The sequence below is a fragment of the Engystomops pustulosus genome, chromosome 1 (assembly GCF_040894005.1).
Source record: "Engystomops pustulosus chromosome 1, aEngPut4.maternal, whole genome shotgun sequence".
Classification (NCBI taxonomy): Eukaryota; Metazoa; Chordata; class Amphibia; order Anura; family Leptodactylidae; genus Engystomops; species Engystomops pustulosus.
The window spans coordinates 96,707,657-96,725,984 of NC_092411.1; the positions used below are offsets into that span (position 1 = coordinate 96,707,657).

The window sequence follows — 18,328 nt, forward strand, 5'->3', positions numbered from 1 at the left end:
AGAGATGCCATTTGGAATGTACAGTGATAGACGTAAAAACAGAGCCCACAAGAAAATGGCGCAAATGCGGGTTCTTGGCAATATTACTGCATTTTGATTTATATCTCCACTTCCCAGTACAAGGGAATATAAAAACAGGAAGTAAAATGGAAAAAGCCCACCAGTGGCAAGGGGTTAAAATGCCCCCTATGCCACATGATGAAAAGTTTACAAATTCTCTGGGATAAATCTTTGTGGTACCTGAGGCCACGTTCACATGTGGCATTTCGGTTGCGTTTGGAAACTCAATATAAATGCTCCACTTACATATTTTTGTAACATTGTGTTTCCAACACGTTAACTGAATGCAAAGGAAAAGCAATCTTACCTCAACATGTGATTGCAGGTTGAGCTTTTGGATTATCTTTCAAAACGCAATCAAAATGTCAAGTGTGAACGCGGCCCCAGGGGCCCTACAAAGACGTCATGGCACCTGAAAACTATTCTGCCCTACAAAGCTCAATGGCCCCTTCCGCGCCCGCCATGTGCCCTGACAGTGGGTTACATCCACATATTGGGTGTCCTCTTTCATCGGAAGAAACTGCACAATATATTCCTAGATGCATTTTCTACTTTTATTCAGTTAATGTGGGTAAATTTTGCAGCTAAATGAATGTATTAATGATAAATATTCCAAATCGAACCTTCATTTTGTTTGAATTTCTGTAAAATACATAAAGGGTTAACAAGCTTCCTACCCGCTGTTTTAAATACTTTGAGGGGTGAAGTTAATAGAAAGGGTGATACGTGGTGAGTTTCCCTTAACAGAAATTCCAAAACCCCTATAGAAATTAATTGGTCCATAAAATAATTGATTCTAAAATTTTCTTAAAAATTTTAGAGAATGCAACAAACTCAAAAACGCTCTATCCGGTTATAACTTTAGAAGGCTTTAACCTACTAAAGTGACACATGCTGGTTTTGAAAAATTGGCCTTGGTCATTAAGGCGCAAATGAACTTGGTCACTAAGGGGTTAAGAAGTGTCTTATACACATTTATGTCGCACGTTACCATTTTGTTGCGCAGCTGCATTTGGCATCATGCAAGACAAATTAGGGGGCGTTCTGGAGCTAAGTCTGACAGTACGCCAGATTTATCATGCAAAGTCAGACAAAAGTGTGTTGCAAACCCTATGTTAAAGGTGCACCACAAAAAAGATAAAGAACTCTGTTCTGCCATTGCAGGGAGCACCAGATTCAAGATTCTGGCGCCCATTCTTCAAGAATCTTACGCACCCTGAATTGTACACAGGCAACCTCACTTTTAGTGCAGTTTGCACTCGTCTTAGTAAATGTGCACCAATGAGAAGTATAACCTCTTTATTATTTTACACCAGTTGGGCCAGTAGTGAAAACATTGACAAACCCTAAATTTTTTGCCCACTTTCAGAAAATAATTAATATTGTTTGTGTACTGAAAAGTTATACAATTTGCCAATAACCCTACGGTATCAATTACTCATGGTTATCTATATCTCTGCTTGCTGACCTTCTATAGAAATGTTCTATGTTTACTTCCAGTGGATAGAAATATATCATTGGTCTTATAATGGACAGGCAGGTGCACGAGCCGTTAGAAAACATTAAGGAATTGATACAGAAAGTATATTGGAAAATTGTATATCAAGTATAAGCCAACCTGAGTATAAGCCTAATTATAACACAAAAACTGGGAAAACCTATTGACTCGAGTATAAGCCTAGGGTGGAAATGCATTGGTCACAGCCTCCAGCTAGTATAAAGCTGACCAGTCCCCTTCCCCCAGTATATAGCTAGCAGCCCTATGTAAAACAGTAAACAGCATCTACACCAGACACTGACTGGTGGCAGCTCTGACACTAGAATGTGTACAAACTCATAGTAAATTACACCAATATTTACACTGTGATTCTGCATAGGCAGCAGCTTGTCAATCACTATAAGGAGGGTGGGGATGGCAGAAGAAGGAATACTGCCCCAATTAATACACTGTACTCATAAACTATGTGTTTTGTTTCTCCAAGTGGAAGAGTATTTCTGTTCTGTTATAAGTTATATAAGACAGAATTTTTCCGTAGGATGGTATATTGTGGAAACCACATCTGCTTCATATCCTTATGAAACAGGTCAAATAATAAAGGGTACACAATTATACAATGAATTTTTAATTTGCAGAATTAAATTCAAAAGTCAAGGTAAATACAACAATGGGAGTTACTAGATTGGCTGCACATGGACCCTACAGGCATAGTCAGGGCCGGCGCTATGGGTAGGCAAAGGTGGCAATTGCCCAGGGCCCCCAGGGAGAAAGGGGAGAATCTCTTCTTTCAAATGAATCTTGAATTTTGTTTCTAGGTGCTCTGGATCCAGAGATATTCAGGTTTAAAGTGAGAATATCAGGTGTCATTTTTATATATAAATATCTCCGTTTTCCTACATTTTAGAAACACAAATTTAGATTCATATAAAAGAGGAGACTCTCTTCTTTCATATGAACAAAGAAGTGAGGTTCTATGAGTCACAGAACCAGAGATACAGCCCCCTGAAGTGTCTCCCCCATCTCCAGATTCTTAGCCATCAGGCTGCAGGGAGCATTTGCTGCACACAGGAGCTGCTGCACCTCACAGATAATGGAAATATTCACTTTATATGTTACTACATTTTGAGAAGGGATAATATCAACTAATATTCATGTTTTTAACCCTTCTCTATGCAAATCTAAGAACACACTTTGGGCCACATGTATCAATCGTTTTTTTCTGTTGTTTTTGCGCCTTTTCATTCAGGCGCACCGTTTTTGTGCGATTTTTGCGACTAAATGCCAAACTAGCTGCGCAGCAAAAATAACCTCATTTATCCTAGCAATCCAGATGTTTTGAAGAGCCTAATGATAAGCTGGCGTTAACTGAGAAGAAAGCACTAAGCCCCTTTGCAGAACAGCTCATTTCTAGCAGCAAAGCTCATCCAGACACTAGAACAGATCATACAGACATGAGATACTCTGCAGACAGGAGCTGCAGACTCTAATTACAGGTCATCACCTCCTATTTACAAAACATTCTGCAGAATCCTGAGCTCACAGCAAGAGAGAAGAGAACGTTACAGAATGTTGCACATAGTACTGACAGGTGTCCCCCATGTAATTCTGCACAGTATCTGAGGGGAATACTGTGCAGAATTACAGGGGTGCAGCAGGAGACCAGCACTGGGGGATCCCCTCCAGGAGAAGCCCCTGCTGAGGAGGTCACTGGGTGCTGGGTGTCACACACCTGGGTGCTGCTGTGAGTGTTATTCTCATTCTGGGCTGTGGGAGAAGCAGAGAGGAGCTTGTAGCAGGATGACATGTAAGTGCCTGAATCTAACATTGCGCCTAAACTGCGCCAAAATTGCGCCTAAACTGTGTTAAAGTAAAGTGATTAATAAGAGGCAGAAAATATACTTATCACAGATGGTTGTAGCTTGTGATAATTCTGGAAAACAGTGCGCCAGAATTTAGGCGCAACTACTACTCTTAGGCGCACAAAAGTGATAAATGTGGCCCTTTCTCTCTTATTCCCTTTTATTTTGTGATGATAGTTCTTTTTTGTTGGGAAAATTGACTGATACGATGAACATTCAATCCTCTTCGCTTAATGTGACTACACTGCGACCAGAACATGTCCATAAAGTTATATGTAACACCAAAAACACACACATGTCCTGGAATAAAGTTTTTATTTCCCACCATCCTCCATTACTTACACCGATGTTATGACGTTCTCACTTTCATTCTTATGAAGCGCGGAGGGTTCTGTTATTGTGCGGCTTATACGTTGGCGCACATCTAAAAGTGACTTTTATTATCTCATTAGAGAGGTTTGTGGATATATAGTTATTTATTTGGGTTACCATTGTCTAAGGAACAGACAATGATGCATCTGTGTAAATTTTCTGCAGTTCCCTTTGCTGCATATTTTGGTGAATACTGTATATTGGTGTGGGGTCTGTATGATCTCCTCACATCTTACTGTTTTAGGAAAGTAGATTTTCTTTATATAAGTATCTGGATTTGTACATATTTTACAGGAAATTTTGAATGTTAATTGCCAAATGCATCGCCTGGTTGTCTGCTTTCAAAATTATATAGGTTTTATGGCGCCTTTACTTTTTATTCTGTTTTATTGCTATATTTTGCAGGTTGTGACTGTCTTAAAATGTCTAGCTGAAAAGCAGATATCTAGTTATTACAGTTTTAGTGATATTATGTGGATTTATTCATGTGAACATATCAATAGGGCACATTTGTGAACTCTACAAATGTCCATGTTTGGATCAAATTTTTTGCCATCAAAGTCAAATTTTAAGTATTTTTAATAAAATGTTTCAATTTGAATCAAAATTGCATGAAGGCGCCTATGTCTATAAAATCTTTGATGCAATTTTGAAAATGGGGCAAGTGTCTGCTTTCAGAAAATATCGGTCCCTCTCCCCAATGGGCCTCACAGTCTAATCAACCTACCAGTAATTTTTTGGAGTGTGGGAGGAAACCGGAGGACCCGGAGGAAACCCACGCAGACACAGAGAGAACATACAAAATCTTTGCAGATGTTGACTAGCGCTGCAAGGCTGTAGTGCTAATCACGGAGCCACCATGCTGCCCATAAATCTCCCTATCATTTATCTATCTCCTATAAAATTCTCCCATATTACAGTTTGTTTTACCATACTAAAGGGAGCCTCTTACTGACTGTGACTGGTCATAAAATAGTTTTATTTTGGGGCCCCACTTTTAGTTTTGCCCAGGGCCCCACTTTGTCTAGAACCGGCCCTGGGCATAGTGGCCCACAACTCCCTCAAAGAACCGTCCATTAGAGGTAATGAACTACACTCCCATTCACTTCTCACATTTATTGGTTCAGTATACTGACACAATACTGAGGTATGTTTAGGACTATGTTATCATCAAAAAGTTGGCAATTAATATAAATAACCCAAAGACCCGTATCTTGTTGCCCTATATTGTTGGTGTCACCCCCTGTTAAAGTGGCATATTAACCCTCCCCCAACATATTGCAGTTCTCTGTCTATATACAACTCTGTAGTAAGAAGGCTGAGAAAGAAAGTTTATCATCATATTTAGTTAGTATGCTTTCAACTTGTAGGGGGAGTTACTTACAAACGCTACAATGCAACAGCCTGTTACACAGTGTAACAGCCTGTGAAGCTTCAGCATGATGTTGCTCTGGTAATGCCCCACAAAACCCTTCTGGCTCATTTGAGTAATTTTAAAAGTTGATTTTAGCAGTAAGGAGGCCATGGATAACAAAAGAAGATTACCATAGTAGCAGTGCCTGCGTCTATGAGTGTTTTTCATGCTTGAGTTTGATGGTAGATTTCCTTAAAGTATCAAATCAAATAACATTTTTCTTACCTCTTTCCCTCTGGTCTGGGAACTCCTCCCCATGGTGCATCTGGACCTCTTCCATCACCTCTGCTTAGAACGTGACCACGTGGTGGGCTGCAAGTACGGTCCGCAAGTTCTCGACTACTGACTTCTAGACCACGGATTCTAACACCACCCTCTAGTCTGCGATTATCTGTGTCTATAACTGTTCCATCAGATCTTCGTGTCTGCAGAAAGGAAAATGTCTGCAGTCATTGATGTGGTGTCACTTTTTGCAAAGTTTGCATTATATTATGTGCTATTATTAACAGAGAAAAAGATGCGGGCTGCTACGCTATGTGAACTAATCCTAACAGATGCGTAATGAAAACTGCAATAAATTTTATGGGAAATACCTTATGCCCACCTTCTGTTTTTGTTCTGTTAACGCAAACCACATGTGTAGTGGGCTTTACATAAGTAGATATAAATACAGAAAAACTGGATCTACCATATATGACTAACATTAGACCAAGGAGGCTAGAGAGAGTATACCTGAGCTCCTTCATAGAATATTGTCACATTAACTGCAGCATATAAAACAATTATGTTAGGGCAGTTTAACGTGGTATTTACTTACATCTCGGGGGTCTCTGCAGGTGTCTGTTCCATGGCCATGAGTGTCAAGGCTTTGAGAATCCTACAAGTATAAGGAACCTAAAAATCTCAGTATCAAAAGCAAATTACTAATCATGTCAGTGGTATAATATGGAGTAGCCATAAATTTGTAGGTAAAACATATTTATATATTTTTGATACTGATGACCTGTCCTCAGAATAGGTCAAATGAGTGCATGGGTACTGCAGCTTCGCTCTCGTTCAATCAACAGCTGTTACATAGTGGAATAAGCCATATTCTTCCAGGTTTTTCCTCTAGCTTCTTAACCAGGAATGGCTTAAAGGGAACTTGTCACCAGGAGACCCATTTTTAGCACTCTCCCAGTCCCCACAGAGCATAGTACATACACTGCCAAAGTGTTTTTGTATAAAAAATAGGTTTTACAGAAAAAAAGATATGTTATATTGTACCTTTCATTAGCATCTGCTGTGTGACTAGGCAGTTGCCAATTGGGAGGGGCTGGAAAGGAGCAGTTTCCCCCCACCCTTGGGAAACATGTGACCTTTTCAAATATATGAATAACTCCCCTCACTCGGGATTGGCTGTAGAGGAGCAGGCGGCGTCGCTAAGCCAAGTGATGGGTGTTTTCATATATTTGAAAAGGTCACATGGAGAAGCTGTTCCCCAAGGGTGGGGGGGAACTGCTCCTTTCCAGCTCCTCCCAAAAGGCAACTGCCTAGTCACACAGCAGATGCTAATGAAAGGTACAATATAACATATCTTTTTTTCTGTAAAAACTATTTTTAATACAAAAACACTTCGGCAGTGTATGTACTATGCTACTGGAGGAGTGCGAAAAATGGGTCTCCTAATGACAGGTTCCCTTTAAATGGATGATCAGTGTGGGGTCCATGTGTCAGACAACGACCAATCTGATACCAATGACCTACAGGTCATCAGTAGAGATGAGACGACCTGAACTTTAACGTCGGGTCTAGGTGCATATTCCCCACAACCCAGTCATATATGGCCAGATTGGCTGCATGGCAGCCAATCTGGCAATATGTCCAGGTAACAGGGGATGCATCCAATCCAAACTTAAAATTTGGGTCTACTCATCTCTGGTCATAGATATTTACAAAAAATTAGTTAGACTACAGCTAACAGTATAGTTTCTAGCCTTAGGAAAGCAAACTTTAAAAATGCTTCTCTATGATTATATGTTATGATACTTTAGATCTATGTAAACTTTTTTCAACTTTTCTATTTTAGTGGAAAAACAAAAGTATCAAAGATATTGGAATTAACATTGATTATACCTCAAGATTTCTGTTTCGATACTCAAGTGTTGGCAATTTTGACTCCAGTTCTTGAAGTTTTTGATTTGACAACTGAACTAGACGATGAAGTGCTTCATCAACCCTCTCATACATGTCAAAAGTGACTGCATCATAAAGTCTGTCAAACACAAGAAGAGAAAAAGTTCATGTATTATATTTATCCAAATTTTATATGACACAGGGTTCAAACACTCTATGGGGCCTAAAAACTAGTATAATAACTAATCAAACTTGTAAAACTTTAATTTTCAAATAGAATTAAAAATTATAAAACATGTTTGGCATCCCTAGGTTTCCAAATGTATCAAAATTTCAAATAATAATTTATGTAATCTTTTGCTGTTATTACAGTATATTCGTAACTGTATATACAGTATACAGTTATTACAGTATATTCGAATTTTGTAATGTTAAATGTTTAAGATCAAAATCGAATAAGAATGATTGAATAAAAAAATTTAAATAATTATTCTGTGAGATCCCACTTCTTTAGAATTTTTTGCCCAACTTCCAAGTACATTGTACAGAGCATTAAATGGTGCCCCTAGGACAGGGGTTGGGAACCGTTAAACATTTACAATTGTACGTTGTAGCCATAGTCGTGAGAGCCATACAATATGCACATGCCCTTCAGTAGATGGGTACCACAGCACATGCCTCTCAGTAGATAGGTAGTCACATAATATGCCCCCCAGTACATAGGTAGCCACAGCACATTTCCCCCAATACGCAGGTAGCCACAGCACATGCCCCCGAGTAGATAGGTAGTCACAACACATGACCCCAGTACATAGGTTGTCTCAGCACATACCCCACCAGTATATAGGTAGTCACAGTAAAAAAAAAAAAAGAATACTCACCTACCTGCACTCTCTGCAGAGGAGGAGTGAACACCAGATGCCGGGCCATCCACTATTCTCTATGACCCAGTCAACATAGCCCCGGCACCTGGGTCATAGAGAGTGTGGAGCCTACATCCAGTGATCAGCACTGTGTCTTTGAAGCACTAAGTTCTGATTACTATTTATTAAAGAACCTATAACTTCCAAGCCAGACCCAATATTTGGGTGGAGCTCAGTACAATTTAACATTCACATTGCTGCAAATTCTGGTTAACATGCACTTTCTGGTGAATAAGCACATGTGGGGTATGCATAAACTCAAAATAAGAAAAAAAACTCCTGACATTCCTGATACAATGGGGCACATTTACTTAGCCAATCCGTACTCTCCGACGATGATGCCCTGTGCCATGCTCCCCGCTTAGGTCTGCCAGAGTTCACCTTCTCCTTCCCGGTGCATGTAAGTGCTTGGCTTGCCACACAAATTTAAATGTTAAATCCTGCGCTCAGTCCGAATCCGTTGGATCGTCCGGCGGCCCGTTACCCTGATTTGTGTCGCGTGAAAGCCAGTGTGATTGCGACACAATCCCCGGCGTGATCCTCAAAAAGTCGGGAAACCCCACGAAAATGCACCCTTAGTCTTGGTTTTGACAGGATGGGAACATTATACTTTGTGTGTTATGTAATTTTTAACACATTTATGGATCACAACCAAACTTTGCATGCCTTTTGTTGTAGCATTTTTGGGAGTCTCAATTCTTGTAGAATCTGCCTACTTTGACTTATATCATCCCTATTTGTGTCTGCTTTAAAAAAAATATAAAGGCATTAGCTGTGCCTTTACTTTTTAATGTGTTTAATAGCTATATTTATAAGTTTTGGCCATCTTAAAATTTCTATATGAAAAGAAGATTTTGGGTTATTTCCTATTTTGTGATTTTATGATGATTTATTCATGATAACATATGACTATGAGGTATCTATGAACTCTACACATGTTCATCTATTACATTTAGCAGGGTCCCATTTTTCACATTTTTATGCATTTTTGAACTTTGGATCATAATTGCATGAAGGTATACATGTCTACAAACTCTGTCATGCAATTATAAAAGTGGGACAAGTGTATGTGGTTTTCTGGTGTTTAGTATAATTCATAATGCTGTAATTTCAGATTTATTTGTACATTGACCGATGATGACAAAAAATTTCCAGAAACGCCTGGCAGGCGAAGGGTTAAAAAACCCCCAAGCTATAGCAGTACCTCAGGTAAGATGACTTTTGGAGTCTTGCTACGAGAGTGCCTCCATCTCTTTGCAGTCTTTGGAGTTTCTCATCTGTCAGAGTTTTCTTCATTGAATCTCGATGATGAGAAATTAACCACTGAATATCCTAGAACAAAAGAAATGCTCATAACATGAATGAACCCGTGAAGAAAATGCAGCATGATTAACATAAAATATCGATTTTTCCATAGGCTTTACACAGTTAGAAAACGGGACACATGGTACAATAATGTTACACATGCAAGTACTTTTTTTTTCAAAAGCGATCCCATATTTAAGACCACTGATACATACATATTTACAGTTACAAAGAAATAAGCTATAGAGAAGTGGAAAAAGTATGAAATGCATTTCTTTAACTGTATGCAATCTGAATGATGAGATTATTATTTTGATATGACACAATATTTCTAGGTACTATAGATCTGAAGACGGGGGAGTCTGAAGCGACACTCCCCCTGCAGCCTCTAAACTTGATTATGGAAAAATATGACTCCTCCCTGCTCTTTTTTTATAAGACTTTGGAGAAGATTTTTACTATAGGTAAACAGGCGAAATTTCACATATAAGAGGGAATTCTATGAAGGACATTTTATACCGTATCTGCGTGGGCAAGAAGTTTAATAGGGGAATATCTGCTGCAGCCCCTTTAAGGATTATGTCTATATGTTTACCATTACAACAAGTGTCTGCTTTGATTTATGAATATAACATAAGGTTTTTTTTTTTTTTTAAAACAAGGTCTACCAATTGTTTTCATGTTGTCCAAAAAATCAGAATGTCTTACCTCAGAACTATCAGCTTCTACTTCTTGTGTGACTTTGTCCAGCGAGTCCAGCACATCACAGCACAAGGAGTGGAGTCGCCAAAGAGACTACAAGATGTAAAAAGGTATGGATATTTACAGAATTTTGTTATGTTTGAATAGCCTTCCAAAGTCTCTCATATCATGTATTATATCAAAGTGTTTAATTAATTAACATGAATTAATATTCATCTTAAAGGGAATCTGTCACCAGGATTCTCAGCATTCTAAACCATTTCAGTAGTTTTTATAAGTTTAATTCACATTACCTGGCTCCCGCCAGCAGGGTGTGGGGAGTCCCAGGGATACTTACTCATAGATCCAGTCACCATGACTATCGTAACCCTCTTATATTTGTTAATCATGGTTTCCATCCTTCTGAAATAAGCTTTCAACATTATGCTGAGAGGCTTTGGGGGGCGTTTCCAGAGCCCCTCAGTGATGTCTTTTCACTGGTTGTTACAATAAGCAGAGCAGGTCTCCCCTCCCCCTACTCTCACATCTTCCCCCTGCCAGTAATCTGGAAGGAAGTGCAGGGGGAGGGAAGACCTGCTCTGCTCTTTGTAACAATCAGTAAAACGACTACACTGAGGGGCTCTGGAAACACCCTCAGAGCAACACAGGCTTATTAGCATAAAAGTTGAAAGTTAGAAGGAAGGAGGCCATGGATAACAAATATTGTTATGGTGCCTGGATCTTTGAGTAAGTGCCTCTGGTTTATCATGATGAATTTTAATGGTGGATTTCCTTTAAGACTATGTCACATAATCTTAAATAGATAAGGCCTAACTTTTGTTTGGGAGAAAACCCCTTTAACTTATGCTATAGGGTAGCGCACTGGAGAGGAGGAGGGATGAGCGCTGCTCACCCCTCCCCTCTCCATAGTGATGTATGCTGTACGGCCGTACGTACAAGGAAAGATAGAACATGTTCTATCTTTTCCCATTGCACGGCATGGTATCGTATGGTGCCACACATGTGGCTAGAGAAAGGCTGCAGAAAGGAATACTGCATTATATAAAAATAATGAGGTTACTAATAAACATGGCAGAAAGGCTCACTTTCTCCCAAAATGCACTTTAGTGGTCTGAATATAAATTAGAAGTTGTTTTAGACAGTCTTACCATCTTTAACATCTCTTTCTGTTGTTTTTAGGCAATATCTAAATGCCTACAGGATGTATAGTAATTGTCATGCTCCATATAGCCATGAAGTAAATCATACTTAAGAGAAACAATATGTAAAAGTTCTTTTGTTAGTGTCATGGTACAAGATGGAATCTTTTTTTTACTTAGAATGTGCACAGTGTTTTCATTTGAGAGAGACATCTGAGAGATAGAAATACCCTGACTTGCCAGATGTGACTGTTTGGTTAAGTTTTGTCTCTGTATTCTCTTACAAAACATCTGTTTTTCACTAAGTCTTTCATAAATCAGGATCTATCCGGGGCATGCGTGCTTTACAGTCATGTGATGCATGTTTAATATCTGTGCTGGTAATGACAGTTTCATATACAGCCATTTTAGATTGTTGATGATGCGTGGATCACAATGAGCTTATAACACACACATAGCTTTTCATCTTACCCGCTGGCTCCGCACACACTCATTGTGTACATATGGCCTTTCTCCCCCAAGACTCTCTGGCAGCTCTTGTACTTCAACATACTTTGTCAGCTCTGACATTTCTACAACCTAAAAGACACAAAGAGAAGTATGATAAAAATCAACAAAGAGCAGACACAGAGACAATTCATTTTCATTTCTGCGGTATTTTCTGCGATATTTGCCTGCTCTGAATAAATTCCTCTGTCCAAAATGTCTGAGTCAGACCAAATGTTGACATATAAATGAAAGTGCAGATTTTCCACCCTAGGAGAAAGTTTCCTTATTCACATTTAAGCTAGGGCTACATGGTCCAGGAAAATGTTCTGGGTGATGGAAACACTGGTGAAAAATCATAGGTGTGTCCTTGTCAAATAAATCCCATCAATGCCACGCTTTGTGCGGGGATATAAAAAGGCTGTATAATATGTATACAGACTTTTTAACAGCGTTTTACAAATATTCCGATTCTACATGAAAATTGGGAGTAACAGTGCAGTGCAGTGCAGTGCAAAAGCTCATTTTACATGCTGTGTATCCAGGCGCTCCCTCTATTTTACACTATTTTTTGCATCATTTCTATCTGTTATTTCATTATCTCTTTTTACAGTAATACAGTGATTTCCTCACCTGTGCATCTTCAAAAAGATCCCTCTGTACTGAAGAAGCGTTTTCTGTATCACATACAATTAAAGTGCACTTAATACAAGCATGGATGGAGTCCTGTCAAATGAATCAACATTTAGCTATACTATTACCAAATAAAACTACCACCAATGTACTAGAGATGTACTGTCGTTTTCCTGGTTGTCCTTTACCTTGGTTTCATAGAACACTTTAAGGAAACTCTCAGTATTACAATTGTAATTTCGCAGATCCATAATTAGGGTCATACCTAAGTCACGTAGATTTGACCTGAAATGGAAATCCAACATTTCAAGGTTAATCTTACCATTATCCACAATAGGTGCCCAAAACACCAAGTCTCCTACTAATCACTTTAATTGGCATGCTATTGATGGGCATGCACAGCAAGCAGTTTTTGTACCTCTACCCCACATCCTGCTGCAGAAATAATCAAGAAAAGCACCACATTCACTTCACAGTGGCTGACAACATTAGAACTTTGGTTATATAATGAGAAGCATAAAGGGCCTATGTGCCTATTTGTTGTGAAATTTACCTTGCAAAAGGCCAAAGGTGGGACAAGATCTATCTACAAATATAGAATATCTTATAAATATGCAATAAATATCTATATAATATATATAAATAGTATTCAAACCCCTTTACATTTTTCACTCTTTTTAGCAATTGGCTGCAATGAAACAATCAAAATAAGTTCTTTTTTATGCTCATTAATGTACGCTTTGCATCCCATCTTGGCAGAAAAAAAACAGAAATGTAGACATTTTTGCTACTTTATTAAACAAGAAAAGCTAAAATATCGCACTGTGATAAGTATGCTGTCCATTTGCTTCTGATCCTCCTTGAGATGGTTCTACTTCAATAGAGTCCATCTCTGTTTAATTAAACTGAAAGGCACATACCTGTCTATATAAGACCTTACAGCTCACTCTGCATGTCAGAGAACATGAAAACCATGAGGTCTAAGGGACTGCCCAAGGAGCTCAGAGACAGAATTGTGGCAAGGCACAGATCTGGCCAAGGTTACAAAAAACTTTCTTCAGCACTCCTATGAGCACAGTGGCCTCCATAATCTTTAAATGGAAGAATGGTGGGACAACCACAAATCTTCTTTGACCATCCAGCCACACTAAGCAAGGTGAGAGGTAAAGAGGTAAAGGGAACCTGTCACCATGGACCTCATTTTCACCAAAGAAAGGTTGTAGAAGCCCATCACACCTGCAGTGCAAATATGTCTTTCTGCTTTTTCCAAGCATTTGCATTACAATATAATTGTGTGTTATAACTTACCTTGCACCCTAACAGAATCCTCTGTGTAGTCACAGGAGTTGGGCATTGGTTTGGACGCATTTCAAAAACCAACACGTGACTTGTCTGTACTGCAGGCTGTCTCCTTCTTTGTGCCCCTGTACACCTCCTCCACTGATGTCAGCTCACCGGGCTGTGACCTCTGTAAAGGAGCAGGAGGGAGGAGCTGTACAGGAGCACAAAGGTGTGGGCCAAAAACTCAGGAGTGAGTTACACAGACAAGTTACATGTTGTTTTTTAAAATGCATCCAAACCAAACCCCAACACCTGTGACTACACAGAGAAGTGCAAGGTAAGTTATAACACACAATTATATTGTAATGCAAATGCATATAAAAGGCAGAGAGGCATTTTTGCACGGCTGTTGTGATGGGCTACTGCAACCTGTCTTTAGTGAAAATTAAGTCTTTGGTGACAGGTTCCCTTTAATTGCCTTAAGGGCACACTAGACAAACGGTACACACAATAGATTATATATATATATATATACAGTTAAACAGAGTGATATAACGGTAGTACTACAAGTATCAGCAGTTCAGTAAGTTAACTTGTGTGTGGGCCTAATGGGGATGGATAGTCCACACTTTAAGATCTTCCCTGTGCTTGGTGATGGTAAGATTTTCCCCAGGTGAAAGACAACTTCCTCAGGGGTGTTCTGATTATATTAGGTGCAGACACACCCCTGTCCACCCACAGGAGGGCTCATAGGACTCCACAACCTGGTATTAAGTCCAGAATATTGGAGAAGTCACAGCTTCTCAAGGGGAAGTCATAGGGTCAGGGTTCTGGCATCATTGGATCCAAGTGAATCCCTGGATTGCATTGATATTTATATTTTTGGACCTAAGGGTGCTAGAGCCTTGGAAATTGGGGCACTGTGATCCCTTTATGATACAGAATCCACAATCTATTTGCCCTTGGGCTGAGATGGACCATCACTCCATAACTGTCTCAAACCAACGTATTAGTCTGATATTTTCTATGACTCATTGGGGGACATGAATCATTATTTCTGCTGGGCAAATTGTCTCATTTTTGCGACTTTTCCCTGGAGTGTGACTAAAAAGTGTTTAAAAATCCAGGACCCAGCCTCAAATCCCAAATTAAGTCAATGTGGATTTGAGACATTTACAACAAAAAGTCTCAAAAAGGAGCCAAACTTTGCGCCTGCTAGGAAAGGAAAAACTGAAAATGTATCACAAGGAGAAAGACAGGATCATACATAAGTCGCAAAAAAGAGCTACCAAATGTCTCAAAAATGCACCACAGAGAGACAAAACTATGATACATGTCCCCCATTCTCTCTTGTTTGAAAATGAGGGGAAAATCTGCTCAAGTCTTTTGGAGACTCTGTGGCTGCAAAAGGTGTTAGTTAATAGCTACACCCTACAGAGCCAGAGTTCCTCTGCAGCCTCTGTACTGTTAGATAACACCCTAGCTAGCTCCATTAGGCTAATTAAGATGAGGCTGTGGGGAGGTAAAGGATATGGATGACTTAATGAACACCGTGTTCATCACAATGACTGTGTGATATTTCAGTTTTTTACTGTCATGATAGGTTGCAGAGTGTACATTAATGAGCAAAAAAAATGTACGTTTTTGATTTTATCAATTAGCTTAAATGAAACATAGAGTGAAAAATGTAAAGGAAAAATGTAAAGATGACTGAATACTTTCTGTACCCACTGTATAATGTAAAACAATAAATTTTTTCAATTAAATGATGCTCAGTGCCTAACCAGGCCTTTATCACACTTTTATTTACCCCCATACATAAGAAATGGCTCTTAAAGAAAGTGTTTGGGATGGTGAAACGTCCTCTTTCAAGGTGTTATCTAAAAATTTGGGTGGCAGACATGTTTACAGGGTCATGGAAGCTGCATCAGGCGGAACATGGTGACGGGTGAGTGTGCCAGGCCGCCAGAGCAGTGCATATGTGTACCTCTAAACAAACAGGGGCACGGCTCCAATGGACCACAGCGCAAGACACCTGGGACGGCGGAGCAGTTGAGTGCACATTTATTTTTTAAAAGAGCCCTCCTCAGCCCAACACCTAAATTTTTTTTTACAGTCGGACAACCCCTTTAATAATGAGGCTAACCTGTGCCGTAAATGGCAAGCACCATTTTTAATACATAAATATGCATGGAGAACAGATGTATCCCTTACAATCTACTTAGTGCATAATCTTTACCTGAGCAGAGAGAACAAATATAATGTTGCTTCCTGAATATTTTTCGAAGTGTATTCTGCTACAACTTTACATGGAGAAACTATTAACAGTGCTCTCTTTTCTTTGTCTTGCGCACCTAAAAAATATATACAATAATAAGAATCTCCCTTCTAATGTAAGAAAAAGGAAATGATAAAACAGTTTTCCAGGTACTAGAAGTATCATCAATATTTTATAATTCGGTATACTGTATTTCGATATAAAAGTGGTATATTATAGTGCCAGTTACTAGTTCTGAAATTACAAACCTAAAAGCTATAAATAAACTTCATAAAACTGTCTGGTCACAGCAGATATTGGTAGATTATCACTAGGATTTGCCACCAATGTCCAGTTGGTAGAGATTCACGACCGCTTTGAATCCTGAGAGTGGCAGCAACACAAGCGACAGCACAATTTGAACCTTTTGGAGGACATTTATCATACCTCCCCGGCGCCACTGGACATCAAGAGGCTCCAGGACATATTTCTACGCCAGGGTATACCTACCGTTTAGCTTGAACAGTTAATTGTAACTCGCCCATTGCCTATTCCACTACCTGGCATGGAGAAGGCATGAAAGGTGAAAATAATCACATTTGTTGACGGCTTGCTAGCAATTTCGATTATTTCAGGACTTGTTCTCCCGAAAACTGGCATACAAGTCCTGACAAATCGATTGTCTTTCTGTGTCAGACAAGGCAGAGTGTGGCTGACAGTAATAATAATTTATATAGCGCCTACAGATTACACATTGCTGCACAAAGCATAACAAATTGTTAAATGGTAGCAATGTGGGTCAAAGATCTGGTGAGACAGCTCATGTGCGGCACCGTACCGCTCTGTAGCCCGGGAAAGATAGGACATGTCCTATCTTTTCCCGTGTTACAGCGCCGTGCCCCATATGTTCCTATGGATAGAGCGGGGGTGAGCTGCGCTCACCTCCTCCTTTCCCCGCGCGCCTACACGTGCTATACTGCGGCGGGCAACGGCAGTGTGCATGTAGCCTAAGAATTGAAAGTTAAACAATAAACATAGGGTATTCATTGTTTTTAAAACTAGGCTTTTTTATATATATATGTATTCATATATTCCTTGATCAACATATTCCTTATGCATTGTATTATAGATTAATCTTGTCTTGTAAGCAATTAAAATATTAATAACCTGGTGCTTGAAAAACATGTTCTGGTATGTGTGTGGGCTGATGGAACGACCATAAATATGTATTTTAGTAAGATATATATATAGCTAATTACCTGTTCAGAGAAATGTATTTTAAGATTAACAGTGAACTTAGTCATTCATATTCATTCAGTATGTGGGTGATAATATCATGCCATGTTCCAGACTTTATTATAGTAATGCTAGTTTTGTATTATTGCTCTGTAGATCAACAGTAATCATACAATTCAACCAGTTTCTGTAGAAGCGATGTAGCATTTTACAGGAAGTCTACCATCAAAATCAAGCATGATAAACCACTTACTTACTTACAGATTCATAAATCAACATATAAAATTATGCTAATGAGCCCAAAGGGCACCTGTGAGTGTTACCAGAGACCCTTTGTGGTGTATAAAAATGTCCGGCAAGTGTCCTTGGATTATCCATAGCTATATTTTGATGGTAGATTTACTTTAGGATCCCTTAATGGGTTGAGATTCTAGAACTGCAATCTTTCAGAAAACAAAGTCTGGCTACATACACATTTATACGGTCATCATATAAGGCAGGAAAGTTCCCAGCATATATGCTGAATGTATCCATAGATGCAGTATATACTGGCAAACAGAGGCACCCTTTTTGCGGAAACACCCTGAACATCAGCAGCAGCCAATCACTGACTGGTGGCAATGCTCATTCCTCCTCCCTCTTTCTGGAATAGGTGGTGGAACTATATGAGGTATTCCACTGTATAAACAGTTGGGAATCTACCTAATGTATGACAACATGATGGAAAGGTAGCCAAACTGTTAATAATTGCAATGACTGAAATCTAATGTTTTTTATTACAGCAAGTGATAATAGTAAATTTCACTAAGAAAACCAGTTTCTCTTTATTAGGTTCTTTTATTTCTTCCTAAGGTTCAAATACCTTAGTCAAGAAATACAATAAAAAAAAGAAAGAAATTGCCCCCTTTCCCTAGAACCCCGCGTTCCAAAATTCTAAATCTATCAGAAAAATGCACCAAATATCTGAATTGCCCATTTTTGGCACATAAAAATGTAATAAACAGTGATCAAAATATCAAACAATCCCCAAAATGGTAGAAATGAAAGG

General features: G+C 39.1%; 1 protein-coding gene across 1 annotated transcript in view; it reads right to left on the reverse strand.

The window, feature by feature from the left end:
• The window catches only part of ARHGEF40 (Rho guanine nucleotide exchange factor 40), a 66,881-nt gene that overhangs the window by 20,776 nt on the left and 27,777 nt on the right, over nucleotides 1–18,328 (reverse strand). Inside the window, exons 5-13 of the mRNA XM_072149247.1 lie at nucleotides 16,027–16,141; nucleotides 12,695–12,791; nucleotides 12,507–12,599; nucleotides 11,859–11,966; nucleotides 10,255–10,341; nucleotides 9,446–9,573; nucleotides 7,319–7,457; nucleotides 6,021–6,080; nucleotides 5,429–5,628 (exon numbers count right to left, since the gene is read on the reverse strand). Coding sequence (XP_072005348.1) covers nucleotides 5,429–5,628; nucleotides 6,021–6,080; nucleotides 7,319–7,457; nucleotides 9,446–9,573; nucleotides 10,255–10,341; nucleotides 11,859–11,966; nucleotides 12,507–12,599; nucleotides 12,695–12,791; nucleotides 16,027–16,141 — 1,027 coding nt within the window. The remainder of the gene's footprint in view (nucleotides 1–5,428; nucleotides 5,629–6,020; nucleotides 6,081–7,318; nucleotides 7,458–9,445; nucleotides 9,574–10,254; nucleotides 10,342–11,858; nucleotides 11,967–12,506; nucleotides 12,600–12,694; nucleotides 12,792–16,026; nucleotides 16,142–18,328) is intronic.